General features: G+C 42.7%; 1 protein-coding gene across 1 annotated transcript in view; it reads right to left on the minus strand.

Moving 5' to 3' along the window:
• Positions 1–20,008, minus strand: part of WIF1 (WNT inhibitory factor 1) — a 54,201-nt gene that overhangs the window by 12,946 nt on the left and 21,247 nt on the right. The window contains exons 3-4 of the mRNA XM_065422349.1: positions 13,299–13,407; positions 3,567–3,707 (exon numbers count right to left, since the gene is read on the minus strand). Of these exons, the coding sequence (XP_065278421.1) occupies positions 3,567–3,707; positions 13,299–13,407 (250 nt within the window). The remainder of the gene's footprint in view (positions 1–3,566; positions 3,708–13,298; positions 13,408–20,008) is intronic.

Below are 20,008 nucleotides of genomic sequence, written 5' to 3' on the forward strand. Positions count from 1 at the left end.
ACCCCTCCCCCCAAATGAACCCTCAGGGCAAATGAGCAATTGGTCCAAAATACCTACTGAGATCTCTCAGACAAAAACAAAGCTACTGAGTGGCAGCCATGTCTACTTCCACTGGAGCAAGCCAATAGTACCTCATGAGCAGTGGTACCAAAATCAGCATATAGCTCTAACAGTATCAGCATAGTCATCTGCTATTTATCCTTCACCAGGAGGGAATTATCTACCAAACTCTTTGCCAAACCTTGTTCTGTAACCAAAATGGCAAAGTTCAAAGAGCTCTGAGGTAGACAGATAATCTGAGAATCACCTTGCCACAACCTCCTCAATATTTTAAATCAAAATTAGATGAGTTTCTTGATGGTAATTGGCTAGATTGTTAGTATCAAGTTAATTGTTTGTGTGTAATGATCATAAAACAGCTTTCTTAATTGACAATGTCTGTCAGCAATGGCCCCAATTCTTCTCTATTTTTGTCTTTACCAGAAAGTGGTACAATCCATCAGGCTGATGCTGGAAAGATGTACCACCAACCATTGACACAATCCAACTCCTGAATGGAATTAAGTGGAGTCCAAAGTTTAAATATTTGCAGAGTTCACAGATAATATTTTACTTTTGCTGCAAACTGTAGAATGTTTGTAAATTTAGATGCGCCAGCTTGCATGGGGCACTTCTGCAGGCCACAGATATTACAAACTGTAATTCACACTAATTCCCCCACCCACAATTTTAGTCAGCTGAAAGTATACAGATTAACTTTTAAACAAATTTCCCTACGGAAATCATAAGAGATGGTTAAATAAAACTACAGGCAAATATGGCAAGCTGTCATGATTATTAATCATTTTCTGTCCTGGGTTACATCTCTACAATCCCTTTGAAGTCAATAAGGTACCATGGGTAAACCTGAGAATAGAGACAATGGAACAAATTCTGCTTTAAAAGGCTCTGTATGTTGTGCAGAAGTGAAGCTCTAGACCACCAGACAAAAGCGAGTGAACTGGAACTGGAGAAGACGAAAAGGTGAAGACTGAGAGTCACTATATATAAGCTGTAGATATAGGAAGCAAAATGTATTGCTATAAAAGTAAAGCAATCTGAAACAGTAGTAATAAACACAAAGACATTTTGTTTTATTTTATTCCAACGCTGGACTCTAGGATCCTTTCTGGAAATGTACTTTCCTTTGTGCCCAAATGCAGAGCTGCTATTCATTACAGAAAATGCATGCTTAAATAAATGCCATTTCAAATAGAAAAATGGAAAAATATTATTTTTTATGTGGCCACCTCTTAGCCACTACAAAGCCTCCTCTTTCCCACAAAATTGCTCCCTGGCTTTCCCTACTTCCTCTAGCACGGGCACCTTCCTGGCTGGCCAGGAATAGCTGGAAACCATGATCGAGGGCCAGGCAACAGGGAATATGAGCTTCATGGCTGTATGACAAGCTTCATTGTTTCCTCTCTTCTTTCCATGGGGGACTTTAAAAACACAACCAAACCAAAAAACTTTTATGAACCAACCTACCAGTGAGAACATCCCCATCTCTCCCTATAGCCGTCACAAAATGCTGCTGTGTCTATGTCCCTAAATTAAGCACAAAAATGACAGGCTCACCCTCAGATAACTGTATATGGGCTGAAAGACATTGGCATGATAGATCTCCTCTCTTGCATGCCCCTGGAGTTTGGAGATTTGCCCCTGCAATGTGCTGTTGTCTCATAGGCTCTGTGAGTGAAGGACCAAAATGACCATTCAACCTTAGTCCACTGGGCCAACCTAAAGCTAAAACTGCATCTCTGCAAATTGATGATGATAATAGTAAATGATAGCACATAAAATATGGCTTGGATGAAAGCTGGATGGGCTAGAGAGAGTTCCAAACTCATAGAAATAAGTATTTCCCCAAAATACATATAGGTTGGAACCTTACAGTATCTATCAGGCAGGTCATCACTACACTTCATCCAAACTTTATTAAACTTAATAGCTTTAAGTAGAAATAAAAATTAAAAGTTCTAAAATGCTTTTGAACACTGCTGTATTTGCATCAAACACACACATTGCCGTGTGTATAAGATTTGCATTTTTAAATCCCATTAAGCTTCCCATCTTCCTCTCTGCCTATTTCTTGCCCATCCCCACCCCCATTTTCTCTCAGCTAATTGGCAGAAGTGAGGCTTCAAAGGAGAAGGCCAGCTCCTCTCTGCTGTTAAGCAATAGTGGGGTTTCAAAGAATAAACAGCTTTTGCTCCTGCTGCTTGTTCTTTGAAGCCCTGCCATTGCCAATTAGTTAGGAGAAAAAGGGGTGGGGAAGTAAATGGGAGAAGAGGAAAGAAGACTTAAGGGAATTAATAACAATCGCATTCACTGTACACAAACTGTGTCATGTTAATTTGATACAACTTCAGACAATATCTGATAACTGCATTATCTTGGAAGCTAAACTTTTAAACATTTTCTGTAGCCTCAAAATTTGTGTCAAAAACACTCTCCAAAAAAACTATTAACTTTGGGTTAATGTTTCATAAGTATATTTACATTGTTTCCCCCCCAAATAAACCATTTCTAAGGATGATACACTCTTGGGTGCTCTGTCGTCAGCCAATATAACTTTTGATTAATTTTTTGTCAGTACACCCCAGCGTGTGTATATTGGCTGATAAGCATAAACCTTGAACTCAGAAAGGGCTCAATTCTGCCTCCCTTATTCATATAGTAGTATTTTACTATGCAAATGACCCTAGTGAAATGAAATGTATGACCTACATAGTAAGGTACTTACTCAATATGAGTAAGGGTGGGAGAATTTGCACCTCAGTGATGTCCATTCAAATATCTCTGTGTACTTTACAAATATTAACTAAGCCTCATGGCACCGCGGTGATGTAGGTGAGTTGTGTTATATCCATTTTATAGACAGCTGTACTGAGAAACAGAGAGGTGCCAGACAACATTTTCGAAAGTGGTCACTGACTTCAGCTATGTCAACTTTTGGGTGCCCAGTTCGGGATTTCCAGAGGTTCTGAGCAACTGCAGCTCTCACTGACTTCAAATGGAGTTGAAGGTACTCAGCACTTCTGAAAATGAGGCCCAAGTTGGAGACCCAAAAATTGGGGGACCCCAACTTAGCAGCCACTTTTGAAAACATTAGCCTATCTATATCAGTGGTCTGTGGAGAGCAGGTTGGTGACATGCTGCTAATTCTCCTTGTTTCCACCTGCTGAATCACATTAATAAGAAACTTAAAACTTTACTAATATTTGTTTCCCATGGGAGCCATTTCTATAGTCACACAGAGATGCTGTGTGATTATGAATGGGAAGAGATGTGTCATCAAGACGATCTTTCTAGTGAGATGTAGTTCAAACTATGAAAAACGTTTAAGAACTCTTGGCCTTAGCTGCCAGCAAATCCGTGGCAGAGCCAGAACAACAACCTATGAATGGTGACTCTCGCTTAAATCTGTTTAACCCCAATATTGCTGTTATGTCTGTCTGTATTGGGAACGAGACTTGAGCAATTTAACCATCACAGACTAATGATATCCGGTCACCACGGCTTACCTTGCTGACATGTTTTAAAGAAGATAGCATTTTGGGGTGTTTGGAGGATTACATTGCCTTCTGAATTCATTATGATCACAGTAACTTCAAACGCCGCTACTCCATCTTGTTTTCCAAGGCATGGAAATCCAACCTGAACGACTAAAAAGAAAAAATATGTATAAATATTTAAACCTTAATATATTGTAACCCCACGATAGTCTTCAAACCATGATTTGAGGACTCCAGTAACTCAGCCAGAGGTTAGGGGTCTATTACAGGAGTGGGTGGGCAAGATTCTGTAGCCTGCAATGTGCAGAAAGGTAGACTAGATGATCCTGATGGTCCCCTGTGGCCCTAAAGTCTATGAGTCTAAAACATTACGTCTCTCTGATATCTGTTATTTGTGAAAACTAGCAGGTACAGACTATGTTGTTAACAGTCAGACAAAACCACTTCTACTTGTACCCCAAAGTAGTTAGTCTTGTAAAGCAGACTAGGGGTAACATTTTCAACAGTACCTAACTGACTTATGTGCCTAACTAACTCTCATTTTTCAGAAGTGATGTAGGCACAGATCCTCAGAAGTATTTAGGTGCCTAATTCCCATTGATTTAAATGGGAGTTAAGTGCCTAAATACCTACGGTTATGTCTACACTGAAGCTGGGATCAAGTCTCCCAGCCCAGGTAGACAGACTCGCACTAGCAGGGCTTGAACTAGTGCACTAAAAATAGTCATGTAAACATTGCCACTCTAGGCACCTGAGCTCAGAACAGGGGGTTAGGTGAGCTTGAGAATCCAAACTGCTGCCCAAGCTGCAACCTCCACACTACTATTTTTAGTGGGCTAGCTCTAGTTCCACTGGTGCGAGTCTGTCTCCCTGAGCTGGGAGGCTCACTCTCAGCTGCACTGTAGACGTACCCTAAGACCTACTGAGACTCAGGCTCCTAAGTTACGTTTTAAAATGGGACTTACTCCCTTTTGAAAATTTTATCTGATATAGTCTGTTCTTATGGACACGGCCATTGATATTTAAATAACTCTTTAATAAAAGCTTGTTATGTGAAGTGATGGCAGGATAGCACACTTAGTAAATAAGATAATTGATGAAAATATTTTAAAGAATAGAGAGACACCACTTTGACAGAACTCCTTGAGTGTCCTAAATGTGATGGATAGCTGGCAATTTGCACACTCTTCTTGGAGAGCCAACATTTTTGAACTACAAAGAGTCTTAGTAAGTAATTAAAGGCAGTAAATCTGGAGTATTTTAATGAGGAGGAAGGCCTGGTATCCCAGAGCTTTGGAATGAAGTTATGTGATTGTCACAACTGATCTTAAATAATCTTCAGATGAAGCAATTATCTCCTCTCTTCATGACTGGCTCCTCCTTGCTCCTTTATAAATTGGATCCAGCTATCTGTGATCATTCACTCATTTCCCCTAAATTTGGTCTGAGACTTCAGAGCAAAATACTGAGCTAAGAGCTTTGTATTTTGTTTGTTTTAAATTGGTTGCTATAAACATTTTCTGTAAGTAATAGGTGGGCAATTTTTGTTGTTCGTTGTGTTACTTCTATATACCATAAAGAGTCTCAAATGCAAGTTGTGTATATAATATAAAAATACAACACAGTTTATTATTAAAACTTATTCTGCATCTGACAGATCCACCATAGCTAAGGGACTGTTGACATGTTCATTATAAAATCTGTTTTTACTTTTATATTGACCTCTTTAAAAGACTATTTAAAAAAATAGATATCCCTGCAGTAAGTGGAAAAGTCATGCTGTGGATTAAAAACAGTTTAAATGCAATGAATAATTTAAATTTTAGTGAACATTTGCTTTTCTCAGTGCAAAATATAGTAAATAATGCAGTGCTCAAGAGAATGGTATTAGGAAAAATGTCACAATGTTTTGTCTTAGAGGAAATAGAGGTGAAATTTGGTGATGCCACTATGGGCCAAAGCTTGGATCCATTGTTAATGACAAATCTCCTGTTGAGTTTAATGGGATCAAGATTTGATCCTAAATTACTTCAGCCTGTGGATTTAAATAAATAGATTCATAGAGTTTAACGCCAGAAAGGAGCATTGGACTATCTAGTATGACCTCCCGTTTATCACAATACATTAAATTTCACCCAGTTACCGCCTGTTAACTGGTTTGATTAAAACATAACTTGTGTTTGGCTAAAGCGTATCTTCCAGAAAGGCTCCAGTTTTACTTGAAGGTATCAAGAGATGGAGAATCCACCACTTCCCTTGGTAGTTTGTTCCTATAGCTAACTACCCTCACTGTTAAAAATGTGTTCCTAGTTCCTAATATGAATGTGTCTGGCTTCAGCTTGAAGCCATTAGTTCTTGTTATGACTTTCTCTGCTAGTTTAAAGAGCCCTTTAGTACTCGGTATTATCTCTCTGTGAAGATACTTATGCACTGTAATCAAGTCACCTCTCAATCTTCTTGTTAATAAACTAAAGAAATGAAGCTCTTTAAGTCTCTCACTGTGAGGCATTTTCTCCAACCTTTGAATCATTTTATTTCGTGGGAGACCATGTGCAATGATGCCAGCATCCTAGGAGTTGAATGTGTAGTAGCCATGAGATATTGGGCTGGAATTTTCAAAACAGCCTAAGGGAATTAGGCCCCAACTCCTTTGAATTTCAATGAGATTTGGGCAGATAATTCCCTTACACTCCTTGAAAATCTTGCCCTCAATTGATTTCAACAAGAATCATCTTGCTAAACTCCCACCCTGTTTGGCTGAAGTACCAGCTAATCTTCACCTACTCTACTTCCTTCTCACCTGCCTCCCTCTGCTCTGCTACTTCTCTCTGCTCTTCCCCCCTCTCTTGTGTCTATTAAGATTGAGGCACCAGAGAGAAGTCAGCCTATCTGTCGCGCCCTTTTCTCCTCCTCCCCCTTTATGAAATCTACTACAATCCTTTTTGGCTGAACTGCTGTACAAATTTTACTTTAAAAATATTATTAAAATTTGGTTTTTAATGCTTTCATTGTTTGTTGACACACACATCTACAGAAAACTGATTCAGTGACACCTAATTTGCCCACATTAGATCAGATTTGGAGAAGTAATTCACAAGACACACAACAGACACATAAATTAACAAATTAAGTGCAGACAATTGAACATTACTTTATAGGATGCGTTTATTTAGCCATGCTTAGCTAATTTAGATCTGCTTGCAGACTTCATTTAAAAAAAACCCTTCATACTAGCAGCTCACTGTTAACTAATGTACATGCTGCCAAACTGATTACCAATCACTGTTTTCAATATCACATGCATTGTAACACCAAGGATGACTTAACTAGGGCTTACTATACAGTGCATATAATAAGTACAATTATGTGTCTGCACATGCTCACCATATATAAACACAGTTTACAGGTCCATATTAGTCTTGGAACTCACTTACCCGAACTACAAATAAGTTAAAACCATGTTCATATTAGTCAGACCTCCCATCATGATAGTTACTAGTGCTCCTTATTGAACTATGAAAGCTCATCCCTGGTAACCTTACAACAGTGCAGCATAGCTCTTCATGAAGATAGTCAGAGCTGATCATTTGATTCAGCCTTTCAAAATGTTTAAAAATCCGTGCGGCAACCCAATCTATGTATCAATGATGCAGACTGGCAGAGCCTTCTGCATATCTCACTTCATTTTTAATGTAAAACTGTTTATTACACAAAGTAATTTTACAGAAACAGCCCTGCAGTTTGTATTTTATTTGTACTTTTGAGACAAACACTTTAATAATCATTAAAGATCAGGAGCTTTTGTGTTATCAGACCATTTGATAACCTGATACAAAGGAGCTCAGTATAAGGCCGCACAAAAATGCATGTCACAGATACATACAAATCAAAAATTACCTTAATGTTTAATAAGAACATGGCAGCACTTATGCTTATTTTGCTACTTTTTATATCAGTTTAGGGCGACCAGATGACCCAGGTCAAATATCGGGATGTGGGGGGCGGGGGAGGAGATGGCAGAGCCAAGAAAAAAAACAAAACACCCATCCTCCACAAGTGCTGGAGGGAGGCCCGGGAGACGCAGGGGGAGCGCGGGGCCAGGGTGAGTGAGAGTCCGGCCTGGCCCCGAGTGCAGGCAGGACTCAGTCGGGCGGTAGGGAGAGTAGGGGGGCGGCCCGCGGGGCCAGGCGGCGGCTGTTCTCCCCCCCTGGGCAGCGGGATTTGGGAGCAGCCGCTGCTGCAGCTCCCACTGCCACGGGGGGAGGAAGCAGCCGATGACCAAGCTCGGCGGCTGCAGCTCTGGCGCCCGGGCCCGAACCCCCCAAGGCCGGGCCTGTTGTGGGGACCCAGCAGCGCGCACGCTGCGCCCAGCCTCTGGCCAGTCGTGTCTGGGCTACTGCCCAGCTGGTGCAATCCTGCGGCGGCCCCGGAGTGGGGGCTGCAGGCCCCAGCCCCCCCGTCCCGGTCGGGTCCCGCAGGGGAACGAACGGGGGTGGGCTGCCGATGCCTCCGCCCTGGGGCCGCCGCGGGATAGCACCAGCTGGGCAGCAGCCCAGACACGACTGGCCAGGGGCTGGGCGCAGTGTGCGCGCTGCTGGGTCCCCGCAGCAGGCCCGGGCTCGGGGGGTTCGGGCCCGGGCGCCAGAGCCGCCGAGCGCCATGGCCGCTTCCTACCCCCGCGGCAGTGGGAGCTGCAGCAGCGGCTGCTCCTGAGTCCCGCTGCCCAGGGGGGGAGAACAGTCGCCGCCTGGCCCCGCGGGCCGCCCCCCTACTCTCCCTACCACCCGACTGAGTCCTGCCTGCTCGGGGCCAGGCCGGACTCTCACTCACCCCGGCCCCGCGCTCCCCCTGCGGCCTCCCTCCAGCGCTTGTGGAGGGAGGAGGAATGGCGAGCCTGGGGAAGAGGCGGGGATTCGGGGAGGGAGCCAATGGGGGAAGGAGGGGGCGGAGTCGGGGTGGGGGGGGTGCGAGCACTTCCAGGCTCCGGAGCCTTTGCTTGTTTGTCCAGTGTCCCGACCTAACATTGGTCGGGACGCGGGACAAACAAGGAAATATCGGGACAGTCCCGATAAAATCGGGACATCTGGTCACCCTATATCAGTTTCTTTACTTACATGTGTGTTAAACTCGGGTGTAATCTCTTTGTTTTTCAAGTGATTATGCTGCAGTAATTATAGTACAATAGATTACAACACTCTGCTGTTCATCAAAATATAGTTTCAATGTAGCTCACTCAATACATAGCACATGCTGATATGAGTTATTTATGTTAAATTCCAGATGCCATGGAAAGGCCATATTGCTGTCAACATGACATCACTTCAACACTACTATTGTTTTCAAAATACTATAAATTAAAGATTAACTGTAAATATTCTAAAGGTATACTACAAAAAATAGCCAGAACCAGTCAAAAGCATTTTGCTGCCCTATGTAAACTTCAGTGTGTGCCTTACATCCTGCCACAAACCCTCAGACCATTCTCTCTCACAATCTCTTGGCTCCATTTCTTACTATACCCCTGCCATGATGGGGCCCTCCCTCTCTACTTTCCCCATTTCTTTCCCTCCTTTTTCTGAGATTTGTCTCCTCTTACCCAATGCCTTCTCCCTTTCACCGCTCCGCTTAGCACTCTCTGCTGATGGGAGATGTCAAAAGTTCTGCTCCTTTAAACAGGCAGCTACTTAGTCCCAGATCCTCAAAGGTATTTCGGCACCTAACTCCCATTGATTTCAACGGGATTTAGGTGCCTAAATACCTTTGAGGATCTGAGCCTTAGCTCCTAAACCAAGAATGAGTTGGGAGGGACAATTCCTGCTGCTAAACTGTTTGGAGAGTAGGAGCTCAGCCTGTGCCTGGGAGGGAGAACAGGAAGGAATGGCCATCAGAAAAACACCTATACACTATCCATCACTCTTCTTAAAGCTATTCTACTCTACCTGATTAAAGGCCTTTCATGCGTCAAGGACTGGGCCAAATGGATCACTCCCAGAACTGTCATAACTATAAAGGGAAGGGTGACAGCTCTCCTGTGTACAGTACTAAAGTCCCTCCTGGTCAGAGACTCTAAAATCCTTTTACCTGTAAAGGGTTAAGAAGCTCGGGTAACCTGGCTGACACCTGACCCAGAGGACCAATAAGGGGACAAGATACTTTCAAATCTTGGGGGGGGAAAGGCTTTTGTGTGTGTCCTTTGTTTAAGGGGTTGTTCGCTCTTGGGACTGAGAGGGACCAGATATCAATCCAGGTTCTCCCCATCTTTCTAAACAAGTCTCTCTTATTTCAAAATTGTAAGTAAAAGCCAGGCAAGGCGTCTTAGATTTACTTTGTTTTCTCAACTTGTAAATGTACCTTTTACCAGAGTGCTTATCTTGTTTGCTATACTTTGAACCTAAGACAGAGGGGATTCCTCTGAGCTCTTTAAGTTTGATTACCCTGTAAAGTTATTTTCCATACTGATTTTGCAGAGATGATTTTTACCTTTTGCTTTAATTAAAAGCCTTCTTTTTAAGAACCTGATTGATTTCTCCTTGTTTTAAGATCCAAAGGGGGTTTGGATCTGTATTCACCAGGAGTTGGTGAAAGGAAGGAGGGGGGAAGGGTCAATTTCTCCTTGTTTAAAATCCAAGGAGTTTGGATCTGTATTCACCAGGGAATTGGTGAAAGGTTTCTCAAGGCTTCCCAGGGAGGGAATTCTTAAGATGGTGGCAGCGGACCAGAGCTAAGCTGGTAGATAAGCTTAGAAGTTTTCATGCAGGCCCCTACATTTGTACCCTAAAGTTCAAAGTAGGGATACAGCCTTGACACTCCCAGAACACACTATATTTCTTAGTTAGTGGCCACAGTTAAACTCTGTCTGGTCTCAGTCGTGGCAGCAGAAAATCAAGCCTATTAACAAGCACTTTGGTGAATACTTTGACACCAATGTTTAATAGAAAAATAAGTCTATAAGAGGCACAATCAATTTTATCTCTGTTGGGCTTCAAAATCAATAAAATAAGGACTTCTCATGTAGAATCTGGAGTCTGAAAAGATTCTAGGAAACTTAAATAAATTGACAGGCTTGGGCACCAACCCTTTACTAAAGCTTTACACTATTCAGATGAGACTTCATCAGGGCCTGGTGACTTACCTACAGGTATCTGCTTAATTACTTACAGATCTCTTCTACATCATAGCTCTATTTAAGTTTTCCTACTGGTCCTTCGGAAGAGTATGCAAATTAACACTTGCAATTTAATTTCATCTGTTTTTTCCTTTATCTGGCTTTCACATACACACTGTAAAAACTTCTCACTCATGCTGCACAATTCTTTTCTCTTGTAGTTAAGACTGTTTTTAACCATCCCTTATTATAAATGAGCCTTTTCACACTCAATTCATATTACAAGTTAAATTTTGGGAGTTTATTACCCCCAGTCATAATAATGTTGTTTTAACCAAGAAAGAGCTGTGTTTTATCCAGAAGTAAAATCTTAAATTACCCATGAGTGTTGTCAGTTTTAAAAATATTTTTTTTAAATGTGCATTAATGATTTTGTTTAGTTTCTCTTTCTCTTTCCCCAGAAAGGAATTGGTTTATCCAAAAGCACTGCTTTATATGTTTCCCGTATTTGTTTCTTCAGGCTCTGCCTTTTCCATGCATTGAAAAATAGATTTTGGGCTAATCTTTCAGAGCATTCAGAGGTCCCTGAACAGTTTTTAGACCATCATTGATGTATGGTCCAATTATGTTAGTTGCCTAATAGTAGCTTCAATGAATAGGGCTGTAAAGGAGATCATTGTGGGCAAGATTGTGGCATGGTCTAGCCACCGTTTTTGTACTACTATAGCTATGTTGGTGAGGGTTGTGATTTTTTTTTAGTGTGGATGCAGTTATACCAGTATGAAGGTGCTTACCTCAGTTTAGCCTGAATTAACTATACAGTACTGGCAAAACTATGTCCACACTAGGAGGACTGTAAGGCTTTAACTATACTGGTATAGTTAAAGCCTTAAACAGAACAACTTTTTTGTGTAGACAAGCCACCATGGGTGGATGGAACTAGCTACATCAAGGTAAGAACTTTCAGTGCCAGCTTCCACTAGGATTTTACGTTGAGATAGCTAACCTCAAGATAGCAATCTCAATTTAAAAACACAATTATTTTTTGCAGTGAAGACATAGTATGAGCAATACCTTATTCCAAAAGTATTCCTATTGATTTCAACGGTACTATCATTGGGCGAGGTACTATTCAGCATGAGTAAGGATATTAGAATCTGACTCTAAGTGGTCAAGTCTGGCATATACTTGCTGGAGAAAGGGGGGAAAGGCGTAATCTCTTTGGTCTGTAGATTAGAAAAAGAGGTGAAGTTAGATTGGGGTTAGGGAAGAAATATTAACTTAATACAATTTAACAGCACTGCAGTACGCAAGTGAAGTAAGTCAACTATAGGATGATAGGCTGACTTATCTCAATCACACTGCCCACTTACTGGAAGGCTCTTCCAGTTTTGCTGGTGTTTTAAGATGCACCTCATCCTACAAGAACTTTGGAATATCATGATTGTTCCATGTACCTCTGCACAGACACAGTGAGTCTAATTTACCACTAAAGCTGGTGAATATTTTCAATCTAAAAGAATTGATCAAAAAATGCACTTTTCCAATCTTAAAATTTAATTGATTTTTTTAATTAATATTGAATTGACAATGCCATCAAAATGTTTCCTTTATTGCCTTTCATTTTCAAAATAGACAAATTAAAAATGTTGTTTTACAATTTTAATGTTTTCTTTCTTTTTACAAAAATTCCACAAAGTGACTAAGTTGAAAAAAGGGGAAAATCCCTTTTTTCTCCTCCACTTTCCCATTTGCCTGACTTTTTTTTTGTTTTTTGCTACTGTATAACTTTTAATTGACCATCTTAGTCCTTTCGTGAGTTAAACAAAACCAAAATTAAAAATCATTTTTGAAAATTAAAAACAAACAAAAATTCTGCTCAATTTTGATAATAATGAAAAATTCTGAAAAACAAAGTCAGTCTGTCTTAATGTTTTTGCCTACTTTACACTCACTTTGCACATATCTAAATGACTATATGAACTGCAGTAAAATTAGTTCTGATAGGCACTTATAATGTCCACATACTTTAACCATTGACAATTATTTAACTACTACACCTCTACCCTGATATAACGCTGTCCTTGGGAGCCAAAAAATCTTACCGCGTTATAGGTGAAACCGCGTTATATCGAACTTGCTTTGATCTGCCGGAGTGCGCAGCCCTGCCCACCCGGAGCACTGCTTTACCGCGTTATATTTGAATTCGTGTTATATCTGGTCGCATTATATCGGGGTAGAGGTGTATTACTATTACCCAGCTGTTATCAACTAAAACAAAATAATAATGCCTTTGAATAATTTTGAACTGCAGTAATGCTTCATATAAATGAATTTTAGGCATCAAACTTTGGACCAACTCCTGCTGGCCTACTTCCATGAATAAGAGTAACAAGATTTGGCTCAAAGAAGAAAAATAACTAAAAGGGGCTGTTCATTAGATTTTTAGTAATGGAGTAAGGTAAAGTGATTTCATATTATTTACATGGAACAAGTGTTCAGCATTATAACAAACAATTTCCTTGATGCTAAAATTTACAGTGCAATTTATAATATGGTATTTACCCTTTTAACTACTTGCTTTAGAATGTATTTTTTTCCAGAAACATTATTTTTATAACATGAACAACACAAACCTGATGCTTTGTGAGGAACTGTTCCAAGCAGGGGGATATTTATGGTTGGATCAGCCATTATGCCTTTATCCAGTGAGCGCAAGGACAGGAACTCATAAAAGTACTCAGCCTACAACAAAATGAATTGAAAGTAAATGTTTGTTAATTGCAGTCACTGGAGGAACTATTCAGCATATAGTCTAAAGTGGAACAATAATACACTTTCAACTTTCACACCATCTATTTTTTTCATTTTTTTAAAAAATGCGTCTTTGTTTAAACATAATTTTCAGATGAACATTTGTCCTGTTGAATATTGGCATGCGACAGACCTTTAAGCTTGAGGCAGCCTAATCACAAGGAAAGATGCTTCCTTGTGCTGCACGTTGAAAGAAAGTGAATAAATATCCTAGGGGGGGCTAACCTACATTATGCGGGCTAAGCCGATATAGCTATAGCGGTATATCTGTATTGGCAGAGCCCCCAAGTTTAGATCACGGAGCATATGCTGACAGAAGTTTTTACTGCATCTATACTGGTGCTTTTGCTGGCATAGCTATGTCTGCTGGGGGTGGTTTTTTTACACACATTTCATAGCTATGCTGACAAAACTTTACAGTGTTGACCTGGCCATGGTAATCACATTTTACATAACTAGCACCTTTTATTCCAAGGGATCACAAAGTGCTGTACAAACTATGGGCTAATTCTTGAAGTCCTTTCTCAAGTAAAACTCTCACTGAAGTCCTGATATAGCCACTTAGCTCCACTACGGCAGCACAAAGAGGCCATAAACGTGCCCTAACTGGGCAGCTGGGGATTCCCCCACAAAGTTGGATTTACACCATAGTCTACTGGCCTCCACAGTATAGAGGGTGTGTTGTGGGTGTGCCTAGCAGGAGCTAGCATGGATGGAGCACTGCTCTGCACTACTGTCCATGCTACCTTAATTCGCTCCCTTGTGCATATGCATTATGACGGTGTTTTTAATTATATGATCACATACTATTATCTCTACAGGACCCCAGCCTCATTCAGTGAATGGGCAGTTATTCAATATTTATTTATATCCTCCTCATTCAATGTGTGACCCCCACCCTTATTTACAGTACACCATTCAAGCCCTGCACTGAACACAGAATTAGTAATTTCCTCCTGGGTGTTTCAGTGGTGCACTCACCACAGTATATGAGTGCTTCAAACATTAATGAATTTATCTTCATATGCCATTCCTGTGAGAGGTGGTGGCATTATCAATATTTCGCAGCTAGGGAATTGAGGCACAGAGTGTCTAAAGTGCCTACTAATTTTGGGTGCCTAATTTGTGAGGCCTAAGACCTGATTTTTCCAAGTAGATAACACGATATAGCGCTCTACATGTTCAAAGCACAGCTTCCAGTGACTTCAGTGGCACCTGTGAATGCTCAGCCATTCTGCAACTCTTGCCCCAGGTGTCTCACGTTGGGCACCCAGAAAATCCCAGCACCACACAAGAACTCTGGGCCAATTATTGGTACGTTAGACACCTAACCTGTTTAGATGTTTTTGAATATCCAGCTAGGCACCTGTTTGCATCTTTAGGTACCTAGGCAGGGATCTACAAAGGTACTTAGGGACCTAAGTCCCCTTTTTAGGCATCACTGATTCACAAAACTTCTGCTTGGCTGCCAATGAAGCCTGTAGGTGCCTATTCTTCCTCAACACCCAAGTTTTCCCAGAACAGCTCCCTAGGCAAGTACATTTCTACTTCTGGGCACACACACTGTTGCCTCCCTCCAGGTTCTGGACACCTCTCCCACACATAAGCCCCAGTGCAATTCATAAACTGGAGGAAGATATGCATTCTTCTGCCTAACTTGCCTGCAGGACCCAACCGGGTAGGCATGCTTAGAGGTCATCTAACTCTACACAAAATGAGAGCTGGGGGGAGGGAGGGAAGGAAGAACTCCCTGATAACCATTGGGCTGAAGATTAGGGTATTCACAAGGGATGTGGGAGCTCACCACTTCAAGTCCCCCCTCTCCCTGATGATGAGAAGGGATTTGAGTAGGGATCTGCCATCTCTCAAGTGAGTGTCCTAACCACTGTGCTATACAATCACTCACTCTTTCTTTGGTCCAATTAATATTTAATTATTACTTAAAAGGGAACAATTTCACTAGGAGAGATTGAAGGAGACACACATCAGAATATCTCGGAGTCCAGCGGTTAACGCGCTAACCTGACAGGCTCAGTGTGACAATGTAATTAGTCCCTTTTTGGATTCAGGTCCTACATACCTTAGAGCAGTGGCTCTCAAACTTTTGTACTGGTGACCCCTTTCACATAGCAAGCCTCTGAGTACAACCCCCCCCCTTATAAATTAAAAACACATGTTTATATATTTAACACCATTATAAATGCTGGATGTAAAGTGGGGTTTGGGGTGGAGACTGACAGCATGTAATAACCTCGCGACCCCCTGAGGGGTCCTGACCCCCAGTTTGAGAACCCCTGCCTTAGAAAAATCTGTTCCACTGGGGCAGAGGGAGGGACAGAATCCAATTCTTCAGGGCACCATTCAATTGCCTTACCATAAGACTGTCCTTTCTCTCCCTGAAGTCCCCTCCCTCATTCGCTAAATCCCTCCAATTTCTGCAACAGATGCACGGGCATCCTTATTCCTCTAACACACCATTACCAAACAACAACCTTTCGATTATGATGTCAGGAAAGTATAATCAACAACTTTCATAAGTTAAAAGTGTGGCAAACACCAACCATTATGTAACTGGACCCTTATTGATTCTGTGTGTTTCACTCTTGGCCTCAAATGGCACTCCTGTGTACTAAATATATCTCCTCAAATTGTAAATGGTGCACTTGCTCAAAAGATCTGAAACATCACAGTTGCTAATGTCAGTCTGGAGTCCTTTCAGGCTCCCACAAGTTGAGGTTTTCACTTGAGTGTAGCACAGGGAAAGAGAGCTTTTAACATCTCTGAGAATGATAAGAGTATTTTTTAAATATACTGCACAGTAAATGACAAGCATTAGCAAAATTAGGGTTGCACTCCAATTTAATTACCGGTAATTGGTGTTTAAAAATGACTGTAAAAGGATTTTGAAGCAAGAATTCTTACTTCAAAAACAAAAAAGGATACAGCACCTTGCTGGCTAGTTGTCACAATGATTTTCTGCTGACCTCACTCTCTCTTACTGTCAGCTTCATTGAGTTCAAACGGCCTTATGTGCATATCCAAAGATTTATTGCGCTTGCTTTAATTTTGTGGGTTTATTGAGGAAGAATTACATACACTGCTGAAATGAAGGGTTTTCTCAAGAAGAATAACTGAGAAGAAACATGTACAGTAGATGCTACCTCTGAAAAATTAACTGATTTGTCTATTGAAGATTCAAATGTCAGAGGAGACCTCCATGTATTTAAAAGTATTTTTACACAACATACAAGCTCCAGCAATGGGCTCCTATCAGTGTGTTTAATTACTTATCTGTCCCCATCACCATAATTTGAACACCTCAGATGGTAATACATTCCTCTTTACAACAGCCCTGAGAAGTAGGGAAGTATTTTATGAGTGGGAAACTGAGGCACAGAGAGATTATATGATTTGCCCAAGGTCTCAAGAAGGAGTTTGTGACACAGCTGGGAATGGAACCCAGATTTCTTAGTTCCCAGACTCCCCTTGGAGTAGCCAAAGCTGCTGTGATGTTTATTTCCACTTTGTGCAGTGCTTGGGAGTACAGAATATATATATTTTCTCCTCTTTGACCAGAAAGAGAGAAGATTAGATGTTCACGGTACAACTGAGGATCTGGTACCTCCTTCCTTGTTGATAAAAGTTACTGCCTAAGTGTTGTAAAACATGATTGGTATATCTTGGCTGATCAGGGCTGGAGTCATAGCTCTTAGAACATATCTGATTGGTCTGACTTGATCCAATTGATACTATGTTGGAGATCCATTCTTCCATTAACCTTAGATGAAATTGTTCCCCGAATGAGCTTCTTTCCTCTTGGAGATGGTACAGATTTTTTTTCTCACTAAGCCTACCTGATTCTGACATGCTATGTCCCTCTGAATGCCCCTTGACAGTGGGATGAGGGAGGGCCAGGATAATGTGTCCTGGAAAATAATAAACTTTGGAAAGAAATTAAGAAATTTCTGGAGAGGACAGAAGTGGAATGTCACTCACAACAGAGAGCTGGTGCAAGAGAACTGTTCTGATCCGAGACATCAGAGCCCTGATGGATATGACTGGGAAATGAATGACACTGTTTCTTATGGCCAAAGGCTTTTGAACCCTGTCCTCTGATGGAGACAGGCTTCTGTGGAGGTTGATATCTAAGGCCTTGTCTACACTGGCAAGTTTCTGCGCAGTAAAGCAGCTTTCTGCATTGTAACTCCCGAGGTGTACACACTGCCAAGCCACTTAGTGCGCAGAAACAGCACTGTAAAAAAACCACCCCGGTGAGAGGCGTATAGCTTTCTGCACTGGGGCTACAGTGCCGCGGTACCAGTGTAGACACCCTGGTCGATTACAGTGCTGTGATTGGCCTTTGGGAGGTGTCCCACAATGCCTGTTCTCGCCTCTCTGGTCATTGGTTTGAACTCTACTGCCCTGCCCTCAGGTGACCAACTGTGAGCGCTACCCCTTAAATTCCTTGGGAATTTTGAAAGTCCCCTTCCTGTTTGCTCGGTGACGTGTGCAGTGGTCTCAGCGCATCTTTCCAGGTGACCATGCCTGCTCTATGCACCAAGCGATCCCCCGCTTGGAGCAATGCTGAGCTGCTGGACCTTATCAGCATTTGGGGAGAGGAGGCTGTCCAGTCCCAGCTGCGCTCCAGCCGTAGGAATTATGATACCTACAGACAAATGTCACATTGCATGACAGAAAGGGGCCATGACCGGGACACACTGCAGTGCAGGGTCAACATGAAGGAGCTGTGGAACACCAACCATGAGGCGTGGGAGGCAAACCGCCGCTCCGGTGCTGCGCCCATGAGCTGCCAGGTCTACAAAGAGCTGCACGCAATACTTGGTGGCGACCCCGCCTCCACTGTGAAGGCCACTGTGGATACTTCGGTGGCTTGCATGCCAGTCGAGAGTGGACCAAGCCAGGAGGAGGAAATCTTGGATGAGGATGTGGAAGGGGAGGGGGACCCAGGGGCAGAGGACGACTCGGAGATCAGAGATGCATGCAGCCAGGAGCTCTTCTCTACCCTGGAGGAGGCTAGCCAGTCACAGCTGTCAGAGCTTGGCAAAGTGCAAACAGGAGAGGAGGCCCCTGGTAAGTGACTTTTATTTTGGGAATCGCTGAAGCAAGTTGTTGGGGGCAGGAGGGTTGCAAAAAGCAGGCTTGTGTCTGTTTAATGTGTGTACCACCACATGCCTACGCTGAGCAGCGGAATGGGGTGTTGATTGACTCCTCACTTCATGGGAATCTGCCTCAGAGATCTCCATGAAACTCTCATGGAGATACTGGGCAATCCGCTGCCGCAGGTTCATTGGAAGAGCTGCTTTGTTTCTTGCCCCATTAAGGGTAACTTTCCTGCGCCACTCTGCCGTCATGTGGGGAGAGACCATTGCTGCACAGGCGAGCCGCATAAGGGCCAGGGCGGAAGCCTCAGTCTTGGAGAAGACCCTCCCTTGATTCCCTGCTCACCCTCAGCAACAAGATATCTTCCATAATGAACACAGCCTGTGGAAAATGTGGGGACAGTAATGATTATAAGGCCCCCCCTACAGTGCTGTCTCTCCCCAAGAGCCACGTGCCCAGTGTACGGTACGGTCCTGGAACACTGATTTCCCCTGCCCCTGCGGTTACTCACCATTTTGGGGGTCTTGTGGCTCACGTGTGCTTGCCTGGGGTCAGCCAGTTAGTGATAGGTATGTGAATAGTGGCTGTGTTTTAAATCACTGAATCAGTGGTCTGTGTGTTGCAAACAATACTACTTCTGTAAAATGTTGCATTTTGGCTTCACAGAGATGACCTTGGGAGCCCAGCCTCCCTCTTTGTTATTGCCAGCTGAACGGCTGCGCAGAATTAGAAAGCGGCCACAAAGAACTAAAGAGGACTTTCTGCGTGATGTCATGATGCACTCCGCGGCTGAAAAACGAGAATTGAAGGAGTGGCGGGACAGTGAGAAGAGGGACCGAAAGGAGAACGCGGCGCGCCGGAATGAAGCCACGGAGTGGCTCTTAAACGTTATGGAGCGCCAAGCGGACACGCTCCAGGCGCTACTAGCACTGCAAACCAAGCAGCTCTGCACCCGCCCTCTCCGGAAGCTGCTGTCGCAAAACTCTTTCCCACGCGCCCCCCCCAGACACGGCCAACAGACTCTTGTCAAGCTCCTGGCTCCAATCTGTACCCCCTGCATTCCACTCCTCCCCCATCACAGTCCAGCCCTGCGGACTCCCAGTACCCACTGCACTCAACACCTGTCCCTCTGCAGTTTAGCCCTGCTGAAGTAGAGTACCTGCTGCACTGAACTCCAAAGGAGAAGGTTGGATATGACACCTGGACATACACAAATCTTTAACTGTCCCAGGACCCCACCTCCTCCTGGGACCCTCCCTTCCCCCATCCCCCTCAGTGCTGATGTGTTATTTTGTTTGTCTCTCTCCTCCAGTTGCTGTTTTTTAATAAAATAATTGTTTTAGTTTGAAAGCAATCTTTATTCCATTAATTGAAAGCAAACAGAGCCCTGCAAAGCAACAGGCCATTTTCT

This window comes from Emys orbicularis, chromosome 1 (genome assembly GCF_028017835.1).
Source record: "Emys orbicularis isolate rEmyOrb1 chromosome 1, rEmyOrb1.hap1, whole genome shotgun sequence".
Classification (NCBI taxonomy): domain Eukaryota; kingdom Metazoa; phylum Chordata; order Testudines; family Emydidae; genus Emys; species Emys orbicularis.